The 25,542-nt window shown below is 37.8% G+C and overlaps 1 protein-coding gene across 2 annotated transcripts in view; it reads right to left on the bottom strand.

Moving 5' to 3' along the window:
• The window catches only part of SYNPO2 (synaptopodin 2), a 174,049-nt gene that overhangs the window by 12,854 nt on the left and 135,653 nt on the right, over positions 1–25,542 (bottom strand). Inside the window, exons 2-4 of one of the 2 annotated variants that reach the window (XM_010364860.2) lie at positions 22,416–22,567; positions 18,565–19,376; positions 13,958–16,140 (exon numbers count right to left, since the gene is read on the bottom strand). In XM_010364860.2, the coding sequence (XP_010363162.2) occupies positions 13,958–16,140; positions 18,565–19,376; positions 22,416–22,567 (3,147 nt within the window). The remainder of the gene's footprint in view (positions 1–13,957; positions 16,141–18,564; positions 19,377–22,415; positions 22,568–25,542) is intronic. The other variant, XM_010364859.2, reaches the window with a different exon arrangement.

Raw genomic sequence — 25,542 nt, 5'->3', positions numbered from 1 at the left:
TATAGGTAATAAAATTTTATTTAAATAATGTATGTTAAGGCGTTAACTCTGTTTACAGAAAAAAACTACTATACCAGCAAGTTTTACCCTCTTTCTTTATTCTCAGAAAAGAAGTATGTCACTCTACAAGTTAGAGCCTGTGAAAATACTTGTATTAATATAAACTGTGTTCTATTTAAGTAGCTGGGATTGCTGTTTTAATTTTTTATAATTCTTGGGGAACAGCCTTATTTAAGTTTATTTTCATAAAAGTCTAGTTTAATGGGTTCAAATGTAAAGAATAAATCTGTTAAACACATTTCAAAATATTTTCTGAAGTTTTCTCTTTCCTCAAAAGATTTAAATAGTAAACGTCATTCATTTAGATTCCCACGGTAGAAAAAGTGAATAATATATATAAAAAGTTCAGATTTCATCAGTTTCTATGGAGAAAAAAGTAATTTTCACAATAAACAAAGGATGTTGATCTTGTTTAAAATAAATAATCTTTTGACCTTGTGGGAGTTTTTTAGGGTTTTTGCTTTTTTGAGACAGGGTCTTGCTCTATCACCCAGGCTGGAGAGCAGTGGGGCTATCATAGCTCACTGCAGCCTTAACCTCCCAGGCTCAAGACACCCTCTCACCTCAGCCTCTCAAGCTGCTTGCAGTGAGCCACTGCACCGAGCATGTGGGAAGTTTTTGTAGAGAAAAATGTTGGTACCTGGCACATGGTAAGCACTTAATTTGATATGAGAGTCATGATTATCACTATAAAAAACTAACATGTTTTATATTGTATTCAGTTATAATTATGTGACTGCTATTTGAAGTGGAGCTAAAAGCCCGTAAGAAAAATTATTTCCCAACTAAAATGCCTTTTGCTTTTTTAGAGGAAAATTTTATCAGTTATGACTTTAAAAACAAGGACTCTTAAGAAATGTGTACATACCATGTAACAACCTTGATTTGGCTTTTGCACAATAACATTCCCCAAACTTCCCACTGATGTATTTAGAAGCATCCTCTGTTCCAACTTCTAATTACTTTAAAAATCTCTGACAATTCAAAGCTAGCTAATGGCAATGACGAAGACACATCAGCAACTATACAGTGTGTGACAACATAGTTTCACAAAGATATGGAGAATACAGGATGAGGAAAATGACTGACTTGACCTTTGTAACTGTTTTTCTGTCCACTATGTTTCTAAGCTTATTAAATGGAACCTTTGATTAATATCCTGGGCCCTGGGGAAACTGTTTAACCTACTGTTCTTTGAGACATGTAAGATTTACTCCCTATCATATTTATGTTTTCCTGGTCAAAAACATGACCCCAGGGTGAGGTTTAAAATTAGGGATCATAATCACTTGAACCCGGGAGGCGGAGGTTGGTTGCAGTGAGCCGAGATCACGCCACTGCACTCCAGCCTGGGCGACAGAGTGAGACTCCATCTCAAAAATAAAATAAATACATAAAAATAAAATTAGGAATCATAAATCCAGCTCTTCATCAGGAAAGGCATCAACAGCTTGTTTTCTTAAGCACAGAGTAGAAAAAAATTATGCTCAATTCCCTTATCACATCTCTGGTCCAAATGGTAAGTTTTATTTAATGATATCTTTCCTGTTTGAGGGAATTTGCACAATAATTTCATGTATGTCATTTCATTTTAGAGACATGGAGATGCCACAAACTATGTGGGATTTTCAAATGTATGATTGTTTTGCTGGAGGAGAAACATGAGTTAAAGCGAAATATGATGGTCACGATCATGTGCTTTTCAAATACAAATGGGAAACTTAGGATAAATCTTTTATCAGAAGTATCCCGGTTACATTTCTTCAGAATAAGCAGCATTTACTTCCACTGAAAACACTAATTCCAGATATATTTGTAGTCTGTCATTAATGGTTGAAAGGATGTCTCGGGAGGTATTGGAATGCATGTCTACTTATTAAACATTTGAAATTAGAGACCAAATACTTAATTTTGCCCATGGCTTTAGCTGCTATTACAGCTGGTTTTTATTGGCATAGCTTTTTTTTTTTTTTTTTGAGATGGAGTCTGGCTCTGTCGCCCAGGCTGGACTGCAGTAGTATGATATGGACTCACTGCAACCTCCACTCCCTGGGTTCAAGCGATTCTCCTGCCTCACCCTCCTGAGCAGCTGGGATTACAGGCATGTGCCACCACGCCCAGCTAATTTTTGTGTTTTTAATAGAGGTGGGGTTTTGCCATGTTGACCAGACTGGTCTTAAACTCCTGACCTCAAGTGATCCACCCACCTCGGCTTCCCAAAGTGCTGGGATTACAGGCGTGAACGACCACGCCTGGCTGGCACAGCTTTCTTAATGCATTCATGAAGCTGTAATGTATAATTGTCTAGAGATAGCATTGCATGTTAATACTACAGCAAATTTTGCTATGTAGACCACACATTTATTAAAAGGATCTCATTCTTTAGTATTCTCCTGACTTCTCCCCATCCCAAAGTTTGCCTTCATTTTGATTTGATTTTAGGTATTTATTAACTACTACAATTGTTAAATAATTTTTTTCACTTTTAGTATTGATTCATACAAATGCATTGATGAATTTACGAAAATATTATGAATTAACTAAAATACTACATCAGCCTTCTTAACTGCTATGGATATATAATCTTAGCCTAAGATAAAAAGTAACTTCTGGAGATACTAAAATGGCTAGGCCCTCATCAATACACATTTGAGAGAAAGAGAGGAAGAGAGAGATCCTTTAGTAGTATGTATGTCTAAATTCTTAAGCAATTATCCATTAAAAAAATAAAAAATCTGGCAGTAAACCGAGATCGTGCCACTGCACTCTAGCCTGGGTGACAGAGCGAGACTGTCTAACAACAAAACAAAACAAAACAAAACAAAAAAGGAAAAAAAAACAAACAACCAAACAAACAATAAAAAAAAAATACAACGAACAGATCAGTCGTTCACTGACCACATGGCATCAAGCCTGTGAAGTGACCTAGGATCCAGCATTAACCCGTCATTTATAATATCCAGCTCTCCCATTAGTCTTTTCTCCTCCTGGTAAATGTACAAACATATATTTCACATCACAGAACTTCCAAATACGTCACCATCTTTTTTGCTTTAGAAATAAACTTTAGTGCCTCAAAGTTTTGAAAACAATGTGCTCGTTAGGATCAAAGCCGTCACCAAGTGGGCCTGCCTGTTTCTTTGTTCTGTATACTCTTGTAACATGTAAGCAGCCTCTGACTGATTTTGCATTTTGTTGACATACTACTGTATTTGCCAAGATTAATGTTAAAGTTAAACAAAAATATTGGGCTCTTTCCCTATGAGGCATAAAGTGCATGAACTTCCTTTTTCTTTTGAAAATTTTATAATCATATTTATTTTCATTTTAAAAAGCTAATATGCATTCAAAGTGCTTCAAAATTTTCCTTTAGCCTAGATCCCAAAATAAGAATGTTTAGATTACTGCCAGATATACTTAAGCTAGTTATTAGTAAGAACATTTTGGATTTGGAGATAACAGAGTCTAGGGCCCAACAGCCAAGGGAAGTCATACCATCCTTTTCCCCAGAGATAAGAAAAAACAGCCAAGGAAATTCAATCTCTTTGCTAGATGATAAAATTGTATCATTCTATTCTATTCCTAGAAATATTTATACTCATTCTTGATTAGAGGCAGGGGGTCAGATAAAAATCACATCTCAAGACCCCGTTTAGTCTTTTTTTTTTTTTTTTTAAAGAATATTCAAAGCAAATTGCAATGCAACGAGTTTTAGAATGGCTGCCTGTGAAGCCCTGAGAGGGAAGGAGAGTTTGCTGCCACCTCCTGGACGTTTGAAATAAAATCCGCAGGATGAGTGCTTCAGCGCCTGTTCCTTTTAGACAGGGCACTAAGACTGTGGCAGCAGGTGCAGTTTACAAGTCTGGCTGTCCCTGACTGGATAAACAGGAAAACTATTTATGGGTTTTAAAGAATAAAGTTGACTTAAGTGGTTCGCATGTTAGAAAAGTGTTTTTCAAAGTGTAGTTCACAGCCCATTAGCATCAGAATCACCTAGGTTGAATGTTACAAAAACAAATTCCTAGGCCCCACCCAGACCTAGTAAATCAGAATCTCTAAGGTGGGGCTATCTCTAAGGTGGGGAAATCTTAATTTTACACTAGGAGCAAAAATTGGAAAGTTATATGTTGCAACACCATGAAGGGAATAGTTTGCTCATACTAAAGTGCTGTATATAAAGGAAATCATAATAGTCCATTCAATGTAAAATTAAAATTAAAAGTTCTAAGTAGTATATTTAACATTGCTCTTTATTTCAGTAATACCACCCACAATTAGTTGTGACATTTCAGTGAGTATTTCATAATGTAGAATTCAAAATCTAGCCCATATTGGACTTACGTGAAGAATTATGATCTGCACCACTTGATAAACAGTAATAAGTAATCCAACCACAACCAGCAGACTATGAGTGTGGATTAAAAAAAAAAAAACAAAAACAAAACTCCAAACCAAAGATCTAATTGTGGAAGGATTGGAATGAAACCTTAAATTAGTACTTTATATTACTGCAACCAATTCCTTAGAGATTCTTAGCTCTAGAAAATGGTTTTGTGAACATTTCTTTATCAGTATTAGATATGCTAGGTGAAAAAAGAACTAACGGGTTTTTAGTGCAGAAAGAGATCTAGTTTTGCTTTATTTTCAAATGTAATTAAATGGCACAAAAGGAGAATAAAACTAAATCAATTTAGTTGTTTTTGAAACAAAAGCTATTCTGGATTCAGATACAATGTTCAGAATCTTAGCTTGCTTTGATTTTTTTCTTCAAGATGAGTCTTGACTTCTGCTTCTGACTCAGAAGGATTCTAGAAGTACCAGAAAACCCACAAAAATTCCCTGGGTTTGAAAGGCAGCTGGAATATTAAGTTCCTCCCTATGTCAGTGGCTCAGCTTCTTAGAACTGTTTTTCATCACTTGCCCTGAGCTGGGAGTTTGCTCTGTTCAGGCCAAGGTTTCACTCTTTCTGTTTTTGGAAAGTGATCATGCTTCTCAGGCAAGGGGATCAATTACTCTAAAAAGGCCAGGTTGCTGACCCTTTGTCCTAGGACAGTGTGGAAAGGAGGGATAAGGACAGCTGTGAGCTGCGCCCTCCTAGGTCAGCCCACCTGTTGCAGGTCTGAAGTGGGGTAGTCTCAGGGATAGAGTTGCCAACTGCTCCACTTTCAGTGTAATAGGCCTATTTAAGCTTCAACTGTGCTACCAGGTTACTCAGGATACCAACTATCCTGTTTAGAGAATATGTTTGGTTTACAAACATTTCCCCAGAAGAACTCTCTTCATATTGCCAAGTCCACTACATTCATTCTATTTAATATTGGTACTTTGAACTGAAACAGTGTCTTTATAGTAGAGGCTCAAAGATGATGTTAAGTTTATTTTATAAAAATATTGAACCAGTCTTTTTGAATCTGGTCTCATCTTTGTATACCACGAAAAGAATGCTAGCACAATAGATGAATGCAAAGCAGGAAAAAATGGACAAACAAGCTGAATACAGAGGAATGTAAACATATAAACTTCAGTAAGAAGAAAAAAGAGAAAAAACAAAGATCTCTCAATTAACAACTCCTGGGAATAGATTTCTTGTGTCAATGTGAGATTGATAGCGACACTACTTCTACCTTTTCTATTTTAGTTGTGGGTCTCAAACTGGGATTCATATTAACAGAGAACACAAAAGAACTTCTTTAATTGTGTTTTCCTCATTGGAAGTTTTTGAAATAGTAGCTATTGTTTATTGAGTGCCCCTTAGAATAATAACAATAGCTAACATGTGTTGAATACTTTCTCTGTGTCAGGCACTGCTTTATATACATAATGCATATTGTTTCATTTAACCTTCATAATAACTTGTGAAGTACACCTATTATTGTTTCCATTTCACTGCTGAGGTACTGAAGCACAGGGCGACTGAATCTTTTATCTAAAGTCTCCCAACCAGCAGGAGGCAGGCCTGAGACTCAGAGGCAGGCAGTGTGGCCCTAGAGCCCACACTCTTAACCACTACAAGTGTATTTCTTGTGGGCTCAAGGTTTACACATCTTATCTCATCTAATAGTATGTGAAGTTCATTTAATACGTGATTACTTTTTGCTTTTCCTAAATTAAAAAAAATCATGTCTTCTGTTTAATTTAAAAATTGGAAGGAATCTTATTCTCTGAATTATTGTTACTGAAATTTGAGGGTTTCTCTCATCACTATTCTGTTCTTCCTTTGGCACAGGTATAAATTACCATAACTCTGGTAATATATGATGCTAGTTGGCTGGAAGCAGTAGGTGTTTGAGGCATTTGGTCTAGTGCATTGTGAGAATTTGTTCAATGAAAACCAGCAAAATGTTGAGCTTCCCTTTGCCGTTACTGAGTTATAATAAGCAATTAGGCTGATGGAAATAAAAACTACAGCTTTTCCCCATGTACCCTGTTTAAAAATGTTTATCGCTTGGAGCTACCACACTCTAAGATGTTTCAGTATTTCTTACTTTGATTTAGAAGGTTTAGTGTAACTTTGGAGTTATCTCTGAGACATGTAAAACTCATCAATTCTGATGAGCAGTTCCTTTTATCTGTGACCTGAGTCTTCTTGCAATTAAGGAAGATAATATAGCCTTGTGGTTAGAAGACAGCCATGGATTTTGACTGTTGGGTCCTGAGGCTTAGCCCTACCATGTTATACAAGTTCCTTAACTTTTCTTTACCTCAATTTCCTCATCTTAAAGTGAGATGATAATAGTACCTACATCATACTTTCTTCATTTTGTGGTGACAAAAAAAGTGCTTAGAATGCTACCTAGCACATCATAAGCCCTCATAATTGTTACCTTATTAGTGGCTCTATGATTTTAAATTAAGGCAATAAAGCTCTGCAAATGTAATGAGTTTTTACAATTAACCTAGAAGCTCACATCTTCTTTTTTTGAAGTTGGTGATGGGACTATTCAAAACCCATGTTTAGAATCTATTACACTAGTTCCTCAGGAGATGTTTTCAAAATAACGATGATATATAAAAGGAAAAAAAAAAACTACTGGAAAAAATATAAGGTTTAAAAGTGTCCTTGCAGGGAAGACTTTGACAGAAATAACTGTTGAGAAATCTTCCACTGAGGAATCTTTGAGGCAGGAAGGGTTTGCTGCCTCATACACTTGACTGCTAGCCTGACTGGGATTGGCACCGTGACACTCTAAGATTCCAGGGGTAACTATTTTTCAGAGTGTAGTCTGAAATACTGAAAACTTGTGACTCCCTCGGTATTATTCTGTTTAGAATTATTCTTGTTGAAATGCCTTAAGTTATTATTGATTTAGTAGCAAGCCATGCTAGGTGCTGATTCACTACTTAATAAGCAAGTTCCTGAATTACATTTAGTTAAAATGGCAGAAAGCCAAAGGGAGCACTTCCTTTTATGCAGAGACTTTGATTATGGTTTATTTTAAAAAATCACATTCTTCCCCGTTCCCAGCCGATGAACAACACCTATTCATTCTGAAATAAGAAAATGAAAGAATTTTGAGAAGTCACACAACATTGCTGTCAATTTCACTTTTTTTTAAACTAATAAAACAGATGCTTCTTTTTCAGAGATGGGTTTTCACTTTCAACATGCATCATAGCATCTGATTTTCTGAGCCATCTTGGGAAATGGAGTCTTTCCTAATATCACTGAATGTGGTCAAAGCCATCTACGAAGCATAGACAGTAGGCTCTTGGTGAATCAGTTTGGGAAATTCACAATTAAGCAGTCTCAGGGAGTGAAATTCTGGGGTCTGATGAGACTGTGGAAACCACGTGGTACTGTAGGGAGTGCACAGGTTTGGATGCTAGACAAATATCTAAGTCTAACCCTAATCCACTATTTATAAGCTTAGTGATTGTTGCACAAGTTGTTTAGCTTCTCTGAGTTTAGATACCTCGTCTGTAAAACGGGAATAATATCTTCTTTTTCAGTGTAATACTGAAGAATAAATGAAATCACAGTATAACTGGTTAAGAATTCAGGCTGCAGAATGAATCCAGGGGCCATTACTTAACATTGTATGATCTTTGGCAAGTTACTCAACCCCTTTGTGCCTCAGAATCTCATCTGTAATCTGTAAAATGGGGATAATGTTCATACCTAGCTCACGAGGACTGCTGATTAAAAGCAGTAATCTGTGAAAGATACTCAGCACAAGTCAGGGCCCAAATTTTGTGCTCAGCTAATGTTAGCTATTATCAAAACTTATGTAAAATATTTAACACACTTCCTGCGTATAGTAGAAACTTAATACATTAACTCCTATCTTTTCCTCAGGACTCATGAGATTATTTGAATGACTGCTACAGCTTCTGTCCCCACCCATGTCATCCTAACTTGAACCAAAATGCTTCATTCTGGGTTGTTGCATGGTCTTGATTATTGTGCCAAATAAAAGTATCAAAGATTATCTGACTTCTACCGTGTATCCTGAAGAAAAGACAAATCAAAACACTATGGCTTTTGTTATTTACTTCCAAGAAGAACATTTTTCTGTTTATTCTTAGAATGTGCATTTTTTTTTCAACTCAGGGCCAAGTATAACCTTTTGGTTTTAAAATTGTTTTCAACTCTGGGCCAAGTACAATCTTTTGATTTAAAATTTTTTTTTCATGAACAAACCATCACTAGTTATTAAGGAGCTGAAGAAATAGGAGCTGTGAAAGCAGGATTTCTTCATGTTACCTTTGAATGTTGTTATTTTGAGTATTATCATTATCAGGTAGAGGAAGAAAGGTAGGCTGGGAAGTAGATCCTTATGATATCTTGACTACAGATCCCAGATTTACATTTCAGCAGTCACAGAGCACATGTAATTTAGATAAACATGTCAAGAATGACATAAACAGAGTTAAACACGAGGAGCTTTACATGTGGAACCAAAAAATAAAAATTAGAAAAATTATTACCTATATTAACAAAAAATTACTTAAACTCTAGGACTCTGTAGAAGTCTAGCTTTCTCCCCTGTACACTTGGGATGCACTTTATTGGCTGGCAAAACCTTTGATAACATCAGAAGTCTGAGAAATGTCTGACAAGATTTGATACTTAAAATTAAATTTCTCTTTATTCAATTGCCATTGAGTAGTGCTGTGATTTCCAAGTGCCAGGTAGTTTGGTGTACAAATATACATACCACAGAAACATACAGTTTTTTAAAAAAATTAAGAAACTGGCTGCACCTGACAACATCAAGAAAAAAGATAATTCTGATTCAAGGGCTTCTCCAGAAGATGGGGTTTCATTGGCATGACGCTCGTAGGATGACCTGTTGTTTTTGTACTATTTTTTCTAGAGCCATAGAGGGATGACAGTCACTGGCTTCTTAGAGCAATTTTGCCTGGTGTCTGGATCCTGTGGGAATTTATTAGCTTGCTTTGTGGCCCTTGGCCATCCCTGGTGGGACATCTAGAGAAGAATTCAATTCTGCTTTTTCCCAGAATAATTGTTGACTAACTCAGCAGCACCAAAGTGTCACAGGCGTCTTTGTGTCCCCCAGAGTCCAATGATATGTGGAACCAAGACCAGCGAGGGTCATGTTTCTGGGAATACAATGTTGGCTCTTAGAATTTATATATTTTTTCTCATGAACTTATAAAAATGTTTAAAAACAAACTCAACAACTCTGATGTTAAAAGGGAATGAGCACACGCCCCACGACTTCCCTCTAGAAGCATTTCAAGCATTTAGATTTTCAAAAAACAATCATTTCTTTTTGATGACCATGACTTCAAATGCCATGCCTGCTGGGCCAGTGGTGACTCATCAAACAGCAACTGATTTCAATAACTTACCCTTAGAATGTGGGTGCTTGCAGGAGCCCTAGTTTGTAACTGGACGAAATCATACACAGCAAAGGGCCTTTATTTGATAGATTAAATCTAAACGCAGACACTAACAGCCATGTGTCTTCTGCTCTTAAGAGGGTTTACTGTGAAAGAGCCACACAGAGTGTTCGACATGCCACTCAGCAGTCAAATGACTTTCAAAGTTCTTTAACCTTGTAACTGCAAATAGGAAAATGGTCTCACATACGTTAGTCCACCCCCTTTCAATGTAGACCATGTGTTTTTGACATCTCAGATGTGACTCGTGCTGCCAGGCTAGAATTTAGGCTGTGTGATAATTCTCAGCTGTCCTACGATGCCTGCTTCTTGAAAGAAGTCGACACTTTCCAGAATAGCTAAATAACCCGGGCTTATTTTAAAGCATTGTTTGTAACTCAGATTGGTTTTCCTATGGTTAAAATAAGTGCTTCTTGTGAAAATTAAATAAAACAGTCAATTCAAAGGCTTTATACACATTACCACTAACAATCATACTAAACATATTTTGAAGTACAAAGTTTGACATGCTCTAGAATGACAACCCAAATGTGTCTTATAAAACATATTCCTAACAAGGTATGCTTTACACTACCAATGCAGAAACTGTGTATTTTTTCCTCTCTAAAAAACAGGATGTGTCAAAATGACAAATGTTGTAAGATTAAAGTGGCAATGCTCAGATTCCCACTCTTACCAGTTCTGGGATTCACTCTGCCCTCCTAGAAGACTGAGGGGAATATGCTGTACTTACATGTCCATGGAACCTTTCTTCCTCCTAGAATCCCAAGTGTTATGCAGATTCACTACAGCACAATATTCCGGTCAGGAAGAGAGGTTGACACATGATTAAGGGGAAACTTGTGGAAAGAGAAATGTTTAAGGTCCTGCAGAAAATCAGTGACTGTGATGACCTTGTTCGTTTATATTCTAGTGCCTGTATTTAAACCGTGCAGTGGATTTGGAATGATATACATAAGGCACCTAACATAACATAGGAACTCAGTAAATGATTGTCACTCTTGAGCTGGCAATGAAAACCGACTTCGTGGATGCTCTGTCTAGAAATTATGCTAAGGACAAAGGAAGAAGCAAAGTCCTAAAAACCAAACAAAAACTGCCTGCCTACACCTTGTAACCAGCGGAGCAACCAATCAAACTAATACCAACACAGCTAAGCCAATAACACTCAGATTGAAAATGTACCCCCTGGGAAGGAGGCTGACGTCTGGAGGTCTAACTCTCCCTTCTGTCACACTGACATCACTTCCTTGGCCCCAACCTGAAAGGTGGCACATACAGCCCCCTGGTGGGGAAATAGGGAAAGCAAATTCCTCTTACTCCAGGGAGCTGGTTAGTCCTTCTCCCTCCCACTTCCCATCTCCCTCAGAGTGAGGTCAGACTTTATTGTGGATCTGGTTTTGGAGAACTTCCACCCTCTTCTATAAAGTGGGACTGTATGGTCCAAGATGAGACCTATGCTGCCAGTGCCCAGCTGAAGTTGTAGATGCTTTTACTGCATGCCTGACATGCCTCTTACAAGGTTTTGGGGAACTCCAAATAGTCCCAGGATGACCAGAAGACATAGTCATGTTATTTGCGTCTTTAGTTATCAACTCCAAATAATGGCTCTGCTAAGATTGCCACCTGTCCAACAGGAAATGGAAAGAAAACACTTCTCATTCCTGCATACCACACCACTAGACAACTGGAAATACTTCTGGGTCATTACCATCATAGGATACTTTTAAGCCGATGATCTCAAACTGACTACCTGTGTGTTCCATGTCTTTCCTCTAACTCATGCCGTTCTTTAAATGCTATGTTAAGAATGCAAAGCTATAAAAATGATCTTTTTTCCTGCTGCACCATACGAAGCCTTTTTTGGTTGCTCTATTACAAAAGAATTCAAAATGCAAGCATTCAACAGATTTCCTTTGCAGGGAACAAGTAATACAAACAACTGTGTTATATAATGAATAGATTGCTTTTTTCCTTTATCCTGTATTAATCTTAATTGGTTTCCCAAAAAGGCAAATAAGAGACCAAGCTACAGCCTGTGGTTGTAACCTCTAGGTAAATTTCCGCCAAAAGCAATGAAAGATTTTCCAGAGAAAAAGCAGAAGAATCAGCCCCATTGTTCTGCAGCTGACTTAATTCTCCTCTTTATGTTTTAGAAATACCTAATGATTACAGTTTTACAATGTATGGAGAAATAGATATGCTAACAACAATGAAATTGTTGTGGGAGCCATACAGAGAAATATCAGAGAAATTACTTAGATCAGAATAGCTTCATACAAGAAAGATTTTTTTTAAAATATAGACATTGAACAGATAAAGAAGACAGTAATATTTTAATAGGATAGTGAAAAATACAGCAGATTGACAGTGACAGCAGAAAAAGAACAGGAATACAGATATTTTCAGAGGATTAAAATGGTACTGTGTACCCTCAAACCAGGCAAGTTTTTCTGAGAGGTCTCTAAACATATCTCCTGCATAGAGCAGATGATTTTCCTTGGAGCTGTCATAAATGCTTTATAGTTCTCTACATTAATTCATGTCAAATATTTTCCATGGTTGGTCAGACTCAGACTTAAAATAGATCTGAGAAAGGTCTTCAGGTTTACTTTCAGTACCATTATTCACTTCATAGCCAGCTGGGTGACGACATGGTGTGTGGCCAATTCAAGTTTACAAGGTAACCTTGCCTGAATTATCCTGGTCCATCGAATACAAATAATAAAGTGAAGGTGAGAGAATAGAATTACAAGGAACATGGGAGAAGCAGTTGTCAAAAAGCAAAACGAACACAAGAAAAAAATCTGTGAGATCACTCAGAAATGATGCTAATAATTGTGTGTTCTCACCCCTACATCTCCACACACATGGGGTTCCTCGTGCTTCACAATCAGCCCCTGTAGTCAGTCAGTAAACCTTCAGGTCCCAATCATGTGGTTTCTCCAGGTAAAACAATAGCCATGCATACCTTTATGTGCGTCCTGCTTTTTACATGTTACTTCATTATCTTGTGTACTCCACCACTTGCCTCAGCTGAGGAAAACAAACTTATGCTTTCATGGGCAACTGGAGATCTAATCACTTAGTTCCTTAAGTAACCGGAGAGGGAGGGTAGGAATCCATCTTTAAAGATAATTATCCTTCTTTACTTATCCCATTTACTTCATTATTATTATTATTATTATTATTATTACTATTATTGAGACAAAGTCTCACTGTTGCCCAGGCTGATCTCCAACTCCCGGCCTCAAGCAGTCCTCCTACCTCAGCCTCCTAAAGTGCTAGGATTCCAGGCACGAACCACCATGCCCGCCCCATTTACTTTAAATAAGTCTTCTGAAATGAGTTTATGTATGTGAAAACATCTGGCAAAGAACCTAATACATAACAAGTGCTCAGTAATTATTAAGACCCTCTTTCTTACCCACTTCTTACTAAACTATATACATTCCAACAGCCCTCCGAGTACCTTCTCTGTGATATCAAACAGGTGGCTGAGATTGACAGACCAGAGCTGCTCCCTGTCCTTGATAGATTATTTATTCCTTTAACACTAGTAATAGAGATAAGGCACTACCTAAAAGGGAAATCTCAGTCAATATAGGTTATACCTTCACTACATTTGAACCTTTCAGCATAGGAGCACAACTGTTATGTTACGTAAAGGTTGATTCCTGATGTTTGATATCACTGATCACTGTCTTTCTTGTGGCTACAGCACAAATCCTAAGTATCCTGCTTACTTAATATAATGGTACACGTCTATTTTTGGGTGCTCCTGGATTTTTTAAGTGTGCAAAGAAGATAAATATATTTTAGGTCAATCTGAGTTGGATTTTTGACTCATTAAAAATATTATACTCCTTGGACCCAGAATAGGAGGTGACATATCTGAAATTAAGTAAGTTGAGGACTTTGCTAGGCATTCTCAGGGACTCAAGAAACACTGCAAACAATTCATTTCAAGCAAAGTGGACACTCAGCTTCAGCTACAAGATTACTCTTCCGCAACAGATGGTTTCCACACCTGAATTGTGACACCACTTTTCTTGGCTGAGAACTTTGGCCTTGGTGCCACAAAATAAGATGATGATGCTGATTCTTGCTTTGGCGAGGTGGGAATGCCCACAGGCACTGGGGATGCACTGACTGGTGAGGAGGCCTCTGCAAAGAAGGAAGGAGGAGAGGTATAGGCTGGTACCGAGTACACTGACGAAGCCTGCACATTCGTAGGTGAGGCAGCATTCACTGGCCGGGGAGGAAGAGCTTGCTTCATGGCCAGGGCTGAACTGACCTTGACTGATGACTTTTGGGGGAGGCCATCCTTTGCATCTGGAGGTTGGAAAGTAAACAAGGATGCATTGAGCTGATACGGTTGGTGCTTCATGACATCTAATGCATTAAGGGGTTTCTTCCCCTTTTTCTTGCCTGGTTTGGAGGCCTGTGCGGCTGATGGCTGAGACTTGAGAGCAGCCAGTGGGTAAGAGGGGGAGTGGATAGGGTTATAGGCCACAGGAGGAGGTGCTCGGACATTGGAGGAGTACTTCCAACTGGCGGGGAGAGATGGAGTGGGAGACTGAGCTCGAGCAGCGTGGGCCTGCACCGTGTCTGAATCCACCACATACTTCTCCATTCTCGACTGCCTCTTAGCAAAGAGCTGAGCTCCTCTACCGCTCATTCCTGGAAGCTCATTGGATGGTCCCACTGCACCAGGCTGAGCAGCATTGACTGCTGCTGTGGAAACTGTTGGTTTGGGTGTGTAATTCTGACTGGCTACTGCTGCTTGTGGTCCTTTGAAGGGACCAGCCACATTCAAAGAACTTGCAGGCCGAGCAGGAGGGTAAGAAGGCTGGGCTATTTTGATGGAGGAGACAACGGTGCCCTTTGATGGGTTGGATGTGGGGAAGGCAGGAGGTTGGGTGGGAGCCACTCCTGGAGACCAGACTGGGGAAACTGGAGTTACTGGTTGGGAGGATGAGGACTTGACGGCAGGTTTTGGAGCAACAGGAGGAGGGGTCTTTTGTTTGGCAGAGGAGCTCTGCATGAAATTACAAGCCTCTGCCCCCAAGCTGAGATAGTCTTCTTCCGGTCCGGAATCACCTCCAGCTCCAGTGCCCCGTTTGCCTTCTGAATTTTGAAGTAGTGACAAGAGTTCAGGATTTGGGCTTACTTTGGGCTCTTTAAAAGTAAACATGGGTTTTGTCGTGCTTCTTCTTTTGGCCTCCTGCAATATTCCTGTTCTTTTTGCTGGCACTGAGATCCTCTCATCTCGGGAAGCTATTCGCTCAGATGAATCGTAAAAGGCTGGCTGGGACCAGGGGGCAGCCTGGGGCCATGGAGGGGGCTGTGCTGGGCCAGCAATTGGACTTGATACCCCTCTGGAGAAGGCGTCAGGGGGTGGAGTGACTGCAGAGTAAGGTGGAGGTGCAGGAAAGTCAGCAATGGGACTCGTCATATTTTGGGTTGGCGAGTAGGGGGTGGCTGGCTGATTCACAGACCCTGGGAAGGGTTTGGCCGTTCTATTCATGGGGGCCATCCTCTGGATGTTTGCTGTCTCAGATGCCCCACTGAAGCCATTCTGTTGAGGAACATGGCCAAGACCATGACTCACCTCGATGTAGCTTTTGCTCACAGAGCTCTGCGTTCTCACTGACTCTTCCTCCCTTCTTTGGTAAGAAGTCGTAGTTCTCAGGCCATCCGTCTGGGCAGCATCTTGTTCTCTGCTTGGCATTCCACCTACCTTGTCCTCTTCTTTTTGGGCTGTGATCTGATCCATTCTCTCCCTCCTCTTGGCAAACATGAGGGCTCCCTTGCCTGTGGTGTCTGGTAACATCTCCATCTTGTCCCCTCTGTTCAGTTTCTTTTCAATGTCCACCAGTCCAGAATCCCAGTCAAAGTTCACAACTTGTGTGTTGTCGTCAACGTCAGACAATAACTCTTCATCCACCTCTGATTCGCTTGCACCAAGAAATGCTACTTCACATGTATCCTCCTTGTCACCTTCTTCCTCTTCGTCCGCCTCTCGTTCAAGCTCGCCAGTACCGTAGCTAACTAGGGTGTATTTCCTGGCCCTCCGACGTCGCTTCTTAAACATCAACACTCCCTTGGAGTTGGGGTTGGGAGCATCTGTTAGAAGAAGGGCAATGCTTTTGCATTTAGATTTTGCTTCCTTCACTTGTTTTTCTGACAGGCTTTCACTCCTCCTGAGCCCTAGGGAGAGTAAAAAAAAAAAAAAAAATTATATTGAGCTGATGAGTTCAAGGAAGACACCACAGCAACTCAGAAATGAACTCTCCTGGGGGAAAATAAATATGTATAAAATTACCATTGAGTACTGAATTTTGAAAGAATCCAACACATTTCTTTTTCTTATTTCTCTTAACGTATTTCCTTCTACAATAATATACTGTTCTCTTTGTTTACATAAAAACATTTTATATACACTGATTAGAATATATGTTTCATACATTTGTTTCTCTAGCGATCCTTCCACTTTAATAATAAAAACTGGTTAGTAAATGCCAATTAATAGGATAAAATTAGAATTAAGAAGGACATAAAGACATAATATTTTCTGAAAAACAAGATGAGACATATCTCATACTTCCATATTTTAAAATAAAGTGTCAATATAAAACTGTTTCCAGAAATCTTAAAAAGGGAGGAGTGTCCCAAGAAGATGTTTCAAAATTTTCTAAAAGTTTTAATGTAATGAATTTAGCTATTTAGGTTTTCTTCTTTCTCTTTTTTCTTTTTTTACTCTGACAACTGCCCCAAATCTTTCCATTCCCAGCTACTGGATTAATATAAATTTGAAACACTGAATTAATCATTGAAGGTACTGAATCAATAATTAGTTAAAATTCAAAATATGACATTATTGTAAATACATATAAGAAGCTCTAGCTACAAATTTTCTAGGCAGATTTGTTTGTAAATGTATTGCTATTTTGGAAATACAATATTACTTTCCTTGCAGCAAGAATGAATCTTGGAGAAATTTAAAAATTGACTTGTGACCCACTTAACTGTGTAAAAACTGATGCAGAAATCAAGTCATTTAAAACAAGAATATGATGGTTATAAAATAAAAATATTTAAAATTTTCTTTCATTATTACTATTATAAAAAATAAATTGGTGGCAAATTAATGTATAGTAACTAAACATATAGCATCTATCATTTATAATTTATAATTACATCATGTTTTCAATGATAATGAGTATGAGTCCCCTAAATTTTTTAATTCCTCAAAATAGTTAAGTGGAAAATTAAGAAAAATTTTTGACTATTTTATGATTGAAAATTAGCTCTTTTTGTCACAGACTTAATGGTTAAGTTTTAAAAAAAATAAAATATAATCCAAGGAAATAATTTTATAATATGATTACAGGCATTTACTGGTGATCAAATTTTCTAGAGAAAAAATAGTTGAAACTGAGGTTATTACTAAATATAATTCCTTTTTTGACTAGTGTTATACAACTTATTAAACTGACAGTCACAATTGCACAGTTGCTGCTAACTTCACTGCCAACATGTAAAGTATGTGAATGGTGTCTCAATACTCTTGTTTAATATGCTATAAATGTGAAGATGGCCTACAGATGCTTAAAGTATAAGGAATGATTAACAGCACTTGCCAATAAAGCTACAAATGGTTGTGCTAAAAATATGCTTTGAAAGGAATAACAATAGGTTAGAAGACTTAAGATTCTACTTTGAATAACCGAATTCGTTGCCGTTGTGTATCATATATACAGTCAAGTGCCTTTGCCTGTCAGCCTTTACATCCTCAAATAAAATTCCAAAATTAGTAAAAAAAAAAAAAAAAAAAAAAAAAGAAAGAAAAAGAAAAAAAAAAAACCATGAAATAAAACAACAGAAATCCTAAAACCTAACTGCAATTCTTATCCCTAGTCTCCTTTCTGTCTTCTCTCCCCTGGGTAAAACAAAATGCCATACAAAGCACTGAATTTAAATATATTTTATGTTTGGAGACATTTAAACACCTCCACATGGCCCTGGAGACTGACTTCTGCATCTAGAAGGTAGATGAAACACTTTGCAGTCTAATGAAGACTTACAAAACGGAGAGGATCATGTAACTCCTCACTATACATATGTCCTTGTCTGTCAAACTCACTTCTGCAAGCATCATCAAGCTGCACAATGATTTTTTTCAAAACGAGGATCTGCTTTTGATATCAGTGGTACAGCTTTTATTTTAAAGACACCTCTCAGTAGCAGACTCAACAGTTTCTGACATTTAAACTGAGTCCACATGACTTCAAGTGCTTTCTTATGCTATTTTAACATGAAATATTTCAACTTTCTGAAACAAAATGAATAGGCACATTGACAATATTATTTTCTTTAACAGTTCCTGTGCCTTTGGGGATAAAAATAAATTCATGAAAAATGTTTAAATCTATATGAAGTTCAGACTTATTGCTTCCCATTTAGAAACTGGCATTCTCCATAATTTCACATGTGTGATTTTGTGCATTAATTAAATATTTCTTTAAGCCAGTGAGAAACAAGAAAAATCTTGCTGAAAAACTCATGCAAGTAAAGAAGCAGCAAAATGCCCCCAACTCCCAAGCTCCTTCTGACAGCCCAGGCAGAACTTACGTGCATGCCGCGCTCGGTGCTTGTGAGGTCTGCTGTGATCCTTTTCCGAGCGTGGATCTTCTCCCTGCTCTGTGCCTTCTGATGAGACGGCAAAGGATACCAGAGAAGGAGGTGCTTCTGACTGCCCTCCTTCCACTGGAGAATCCACACACCCCTTTCCTGCCTGAAGCCTGCACCCTTCTGTCTTCTGCCTGTCAGAGCAGTCGAGGATCACTTCCACCCGGGGCAGTCTCGCATCTCCTGCTTCACTTTCCTGGATCACTCTCAACTCTCTGCCACTGGAGATCTGGATTATCTTGCTGGACCTCAGGAAAGGGTCTGCTTTCTCATTAGTGGGGATAGAATTTATGTGGACAATCTTGTCATGTGACAAGTTAGGGTCTGGGTCAGGAGACTTAGATTTTTCAGGTCCCGGGAGAGCCACTACAGGGCCACAAGCGCCCTTATGTCTCTCCTGTGAAAGGGACAGTTGCAGCTCAACCACAGGGCCAGGCTGTTCCGCTTCTATCTTCTCCCTTAAGATCAGCTCTTCTGCCACGCGTCCTCTTTGGGAGTCAGGCATTTGGGGAGCCTTCTGGTAGCTCAGGCCTGTTTCTTCTTTCAAGCTCCCTGCACAATCGGGACCACTTCTTTGATCCTCAGCTAGGGGAACTTCAGTCTTGACCGGGGCGAGGAAGAACTCTGTGCACTGGGTCTTTGTGGCTGGTCGAATCTGCAGGGTGGTACTTTCCACATAACCCCCATGTGTGAGATGCTCGAGGTTTTTGTTTTCATTTTCAGATATCAAAGCCTCACTTATTCCACTGGATGATCTGCACACAGAAAAATCATTCCAGACACTTAAATCAGACTATGTTACATCTGCCAAAGAACTTCCTGACACTTTTGTGATGTCTAATACATGATATAGTCAAAATATTTTCTTCTAAATGTCAATTGCAACATATTTGAAAACAGAAGGTGACAACATGTTCATATTATTACTTAAAGAGATACCAAATAAACTTTTTTAAAAGCACGACAAAACACTTACACAAGATTATGAAACCTGAATCCATCCTAAATTCAGCTTTTATTTGTAAAAAAAAAAAAAAAAAAAAAAAAAAAATGGATCCCCTTTATCTGTAAGTACTTGGAATCTGGGTATTTCCTATAATGAGTCTGCTAGAATGTGACAAAGCATTTCAATGTCTTATTGACTAAGTTTTGGTCTAGACATTATGAAGTCAGATAAACATATCTAGCACCTTCAGATCAATCTTAACTTACAGATAACTCAAGAAGGCCTTTTTGAGGCCGTGCTTTCTTGAAAGGAATGAAATAGAAGCTGTTTTTTAAGCTCCAGTGAGCATGTGTTTTGTAATAAGTGGACCCAGCCCAGTACTCTTGTGTAAAGAGAAATCCTTTCCATGCCGCAATGAATCATTAAGTCATAGAGTATTTATAATCTGAAATGTCTCCCTTTCTTCTATTTGAACCTGTTTCTTGGAGCATTTTCTTTTTAGGATATCTGAAGTCAAACTGTTCCTTTATCTTTCAGCTAAGGAGCCTAGAGCTGCACACCACATTTCTTTGATTTGATCTTCCTTGTGGTTTGTGCAAATTTGGGTTTGTGAGAAGAAGCCATGTCAGTTTAAGAGTTAAATAACTTCTTTCTGAAACTCTAATTTAAACTGTAAATGTTTTTAGAAGTATCATTCACAGAACAGCTGTAGGAAATGCCTTCAATTTTTGTATTCGTATTTTTTTTTTTTAATTTTAGAAGCAGCATAATTATCTTTGCCCCTTTCCTCCTTCCTTAAAAGATAGTTATGACTAATGCAGGGAACATCAGTTGAAGGACATGAGCTTCTACTTGTATTCTACTCAAAGGAATTTACCTTAGAATTTATGTGGTAGTGCAATTTCAGACCAATGCTCAAAATACTTACTCCTAACTTTGCTTTCAACTGCATTTGGCAAAACAAAGCTAAACCAAATACAAACAAACTAACAGTTAAACAAAATGCACCTTTCTCTATATGCAAGTAATTGGAAAAGCTTCCTGGTAATACAGTATTTATACAGCATTATAATATACTATTTAAAAAGCATGATGTTAGCAAATTAGATCATTATTATGTAGAAAATGTTCAATACACTGTTAAACTGAATTTGAGGGTACCAAAAGGTCAGAGAGTTTTAATTTAGGAAGACCTTGGGATGGAAATAGATTAATTCACTTTGAATTATGTTAGCAATCAATTGTGAAGCTGAGAAGAGAATAGTTTCAATTCATGCCAGCCTTGTAGACTGGAATACAGACAAATGGCCAGATAAATATTAACATTTATCAGCAGCTGAAGTAAAATACATAGACATGAGTAAATATCATAAAAGCATGAGAGAGTAAAGCTTTATGCCTTAAAACAATCATTTCCCATCAGTCTACATACGTACTCATCAAGTCCACAATTTATGTGTCATAATTATAGAATTTTAAAAATCTTATTTTAATAACATTTAAGATAATAGAGACAGAATGCTAAAGGAGTTATTTTAAAAGAGTCTTACCTAGCTATCTCTGGGCAATAGTTCAGGAAAAGTAAAAACACTTGTCCTCCACTGATAGATGACAGTGATATGAGTGAGAGAAATATTTATTGCAGGAAACAATATTCAGATATTTAAAATAGTGGTAGTGGTGGTGATAAAAATAATTGCTTTTGACTTGATTTTCAATTGCGATTCCACTTTGAATCCTACCAACTAGTTACTTATTTTGTAAATTTTTTATTTTATAAATTTAATTATGTATTAGCAAATTATGTATTTTATAAACTTATTTTCTCTTCGTAATATGAAGGAAGGATTCTCAGGCCTTAAACACTGGTTTGATGGGTAAATATTTAGATTACAAGAATAATACTAGATTTCCATTGCTGTCTCAAGATTTTGGCCATAGTGAGTTCATTTTTATCCCAGAACAGAATCATACTGAATGATCAGCAGAGGGGGAACTGTATGTAGTGCTTCTGCAGAGTTGAGGAAAAACCTGGAGGACTTTGAGGTTCATCTTGAGATGTCCTCTGACATCTTCCTAAAAGCTGCTCTCCAGGAAGTCAAAGCTTTCCTTTCTGGATTCATTATAATGCAATAGTCAGGGTTTCTGTTGCAAAATCAGTACGGACTGTACTGATTTGTACACCATAAAAATCTCAGTGCTGTAGTTTTTTTTGTTATTGTCTTCATTGGTTTCTTTTATATTGTTATACAACTACGTGGGGATAGTGGTATTTGAAGAGATTGAATTCCCAAATGACTCGTGTTGGTAGTGCAAAAACCTTGTTCTAATCATTTGCTTTTGTCCATTCCCAAATATTGGTTTTACTGGAGAAATCTGGCTGCTTGTAAGTTTTTGTTGTTGTTTCTCTTTTCTGTTTCTTAGTCATCCTCTTTTAACGAAAAATTGTACAGTTTAATGGTCTAATATTTAAACATTTTAAATTCATCTGTCCATCTGATAATTACAATTGAGTGATTCCGATCCATCACAAAATCTTGACCTATCAAAGAAATTTTAAGTTATGTTCAATATACTGAGCTTTCTAAGGAAGGAGGCTAAAATACCTAAGATTTTCAACAAAGTGCTTGAAACAAGGATTTTCAACTTAATTCTCAATTAACCAGAAAGTTTGGTTGAATAGAATTGACTATTTTTCAAACACAGTGGTGTTTCTGTTTAACTGTACTAACCTTGTACAAAGCACCCCTAATTTCTCCATAAATGACAAATTATAAATGTAGTAAAAGCTATAGTCATTCCCATGTAGCTTCAAGAGAAAATACATATTCCAGCAAATCCATTGTACCTTTTGATGAGCATTTGGAGAGAGTCTGTTATGCTTTCCATGAGCTTGATGACTTCAGGGTAGGTGAGATCTGCACAAGGGTTGCCATTGATGGAAACCACTTCATCTCCCTCACAGAGCCCAGACCCGGAGGCTTTGCTCTGATTTCGAATCTGAGTGGAGTAGAAAAGGAGACATAGCAGAATGATATAATTTGTAAAAAGCAAGCCACCATCTCTGAGAAACAAGTCTGTCAATTGTAACACCAGCCCTGATTTTTAATTCACCTGTTAACCTGTAAGACCATTTGAACACTTCTTGCCACACTATGAACACACACACAGACACACACTTTATCATGTATCAACATTTACCGTTAATATCAACATTTAATTCATAGCATTGTAAGCAAACAGGGAAAAAGAAAGTAAATCAATGTAAAGGAACCAGACAGAATAAAAGAAATAAAAAATAGAGCAGAATGACAAAAGATGTTCAACGCTTACATTGATGACATTAAAAATAATTATTCAGGTCAGGCATGGTGGCTCATGCCTGTAATCCCAGCACTTTGGGAAGCCAAGGTGGGTGGATCACGATGGCAAGAGTTTGAGACCAGCCTGGCCAACATGGTGAAACCCCGTCTCTACTAAAAAGTACAAAAATTAGCTGGGCATGGTGGCATGCACCTGTAGTCCCAGCTACTCAGGAGGCTGAGGCAGGAGAATTGCATGAACCCAGGAGGTGGAGGTTGCAGTGAGTCAAGATTGCACCATTGCACTCTAAACTGGGCAACAAAGCAAGACTCCATCTCAGAAATAAAATAAAATAAAATAAAATAAAATAAAATAATTCAGGCCAGGCACAGTGGCTGACACCTATAATCCCAGCACTTTGGGAGGCTGAGGCAGGTGGATCTCTTGAGTTCAGCAGTTTGAGACCAGTCTGTTCAACATGGCAAGACCCTCTCCCTACAAAAAAAGAAAATTACAAATAATGCAAAAATTAGCCCAGCTTGGTGGTGCATGCCTGTGATCCTAGCCAGGAGGCTGAAGTGGGAGGACTGCTCGAGCCAGGAGGTGGAGGTTGCAGTGAGCCCAGATCACGCCACTGCACTCCAGTCTGGAGGACAGAGCAAGACCCTGTCTTAAAACATAATTTTTCACTCCAGTGAGAAAGTGATCTCCTGCATTAAAATAAATTTTAAAATCCTTCCCATTGCCAAGGTGAATGAAATGCCATGACTATAAGAAGGAGGTACAGGACAGGGCAACTTGTTTGAGGAGAGAGCTGTACAGCTAAATGGACTGATAAAAACCATCCCAGTATAGTGGGGCACCAGGGAGCCTGGATATTAGGGAGTATGTCAAAGAGAGAAATGCTTCCTTGAAATCAGCTACTCCAGGCATGGTACTAAGCAAACTTTAGCCAAAAAAAAAAAAAAAAAAAAAAAAAAAAGGAAGAAAAAGGAGATTACTTTGCAGAAAGCAAAAGCAGCAGCCCTGCCATAAGCATTGTGTCATATTCTACTGGAATATTCTTATTCCAGTAAGAGATCAAAGACCAAGGAAAATGAGAGATCAGGTCTATGCTCTCCTTGGTGGAGTGCTGGGCCATGGCTAGGCAGTGGCTCTGTTCTTCAGTCTAGAGAGTCGCAGCTCCTGTCAGCCTGCCCCTCTATCATTGCCTTAACTCTTGTTAGGTTCCAACAACACACATTATCTCCTTGTACCATTGTGCCTACAGGTGATAATAGCTTCCTGCTCTCAATCTCTGGGTTTCTGGGTGCTTCATTATCATTTGTCGGTTCCCTTAAGACTACTTTTAGTCTCTGCATTACATTATCTTGAATTCTTCTTTGAGCATGCCATCTATTTCCTGCTGGAGCCCTAAGTGATACTAACGTGCTTAGATTTCATTTTATGAGTGCAATTGTTCTCAATGAACCATGTATGATGACCATACAGTCTCAAATTCAAGAATAAGATACTTTTCCAGATTTTTTCTACCAAGCATTATTCCTTTTTATTAAAATAAAGCTTCTGAGCCTAGAGAGGTGAAAACCAGGTAGGCGGCACTTCTTGAAGAATGTTTTCATGGCTAGACTTATTTCTGACTGGGCACAAAATGTATTTCAATTTATCTCTAAAAGCTGCCCACTAATTCCTGCTAAAGTCTTAAATGATAATTCATATATTAACTCATATAGGTTTAACGTTTACATCTACAAGTTCATTTTAAATGACACTCTTGAAAGCAATATAATATTACCTTTAAGAGCCAAAGCAATGGCATTATTGAAATTTGAAGTGATTCAATTAGTTTCGTTCTTGGAGAGCTCATCTTTCTATTGTCATAAATTATAATCTATAGAAAGCCTTCCCCATTTCTGACAAATCAATATCATTACCTCTTGCAGAAGAATATACTAATTTATTGGAAAATATAATTTATTTTTGGAATATACTAATTTATTGGAAAATACTAATTTATTGGAAAATATTAAATGAACTCAATATTCCAAGACTACAAGAAAGTCACAAAAGCAATGAGAAAGAGGATTTCACCGAATTTTGAAAATATCCATTTAGCTGTTAAATATATTTGTTTTGTTTTGTCTTGTATGAAATATTTAAACTGAAAGATCACAAGAAAATTTTTAATAAGTAAAGGATAGAACAATATCCAACAACGAACATCTGTGTCAGGGTTAGAGTTATTCACATTTCAGTTACAGAAATTTATTTATTAAAAAAATTAGGTAAATAATAGGGCATATTTTTGAGGCATAAAATCATTCATTAAATGGAGTCAGATATACCAGGATTCGAACAGAAAATTCACCCTTTGGAGGACCAAGGAGGTTTTATGTTGATAAAACAGAGGTGTCATTATACTCTGTACACCCCAAGATCCAATCTTAGGTAGAAGTTCTCTTTATCAGCCATGAGTTGTCTGAGTTTTAAACTGGGATTGCGGAAGAAGATGAAAAATTGATTCTTCAAAAATAAATAATCTCCCAACTTAACAGAGCTGCCTGTTATCCAAACATGTGTTGCTTGATAGGAAAAGTGCAGTTCATCATCCTGCTTGTCAAGTTGGAGCTTTTAATGGTATCTAAATAAGCCAGTGCATCATGGTAAGAGTC

Source organism: Rhinopithecus roxellana, chromosome 2 (genome assembly GCF_007565055.1).
Source record: "Rhinopithecus roxellana isolate Shanxi Qingling chromosome 2, ASM756505v1, whole genome shotgun sequence".
In the NCBI taxonomy this organism is placed as follows: domain Eukaryota; kingdom Metazoa; phylum Chordata; class Mammalia; order Primates; family Cercopithecidae; genus Rhinopithecus; species Rhinopithecus roxellana.
This window is presented reverse-complemented; position numbering and strand designations above follow the sequence as displayed.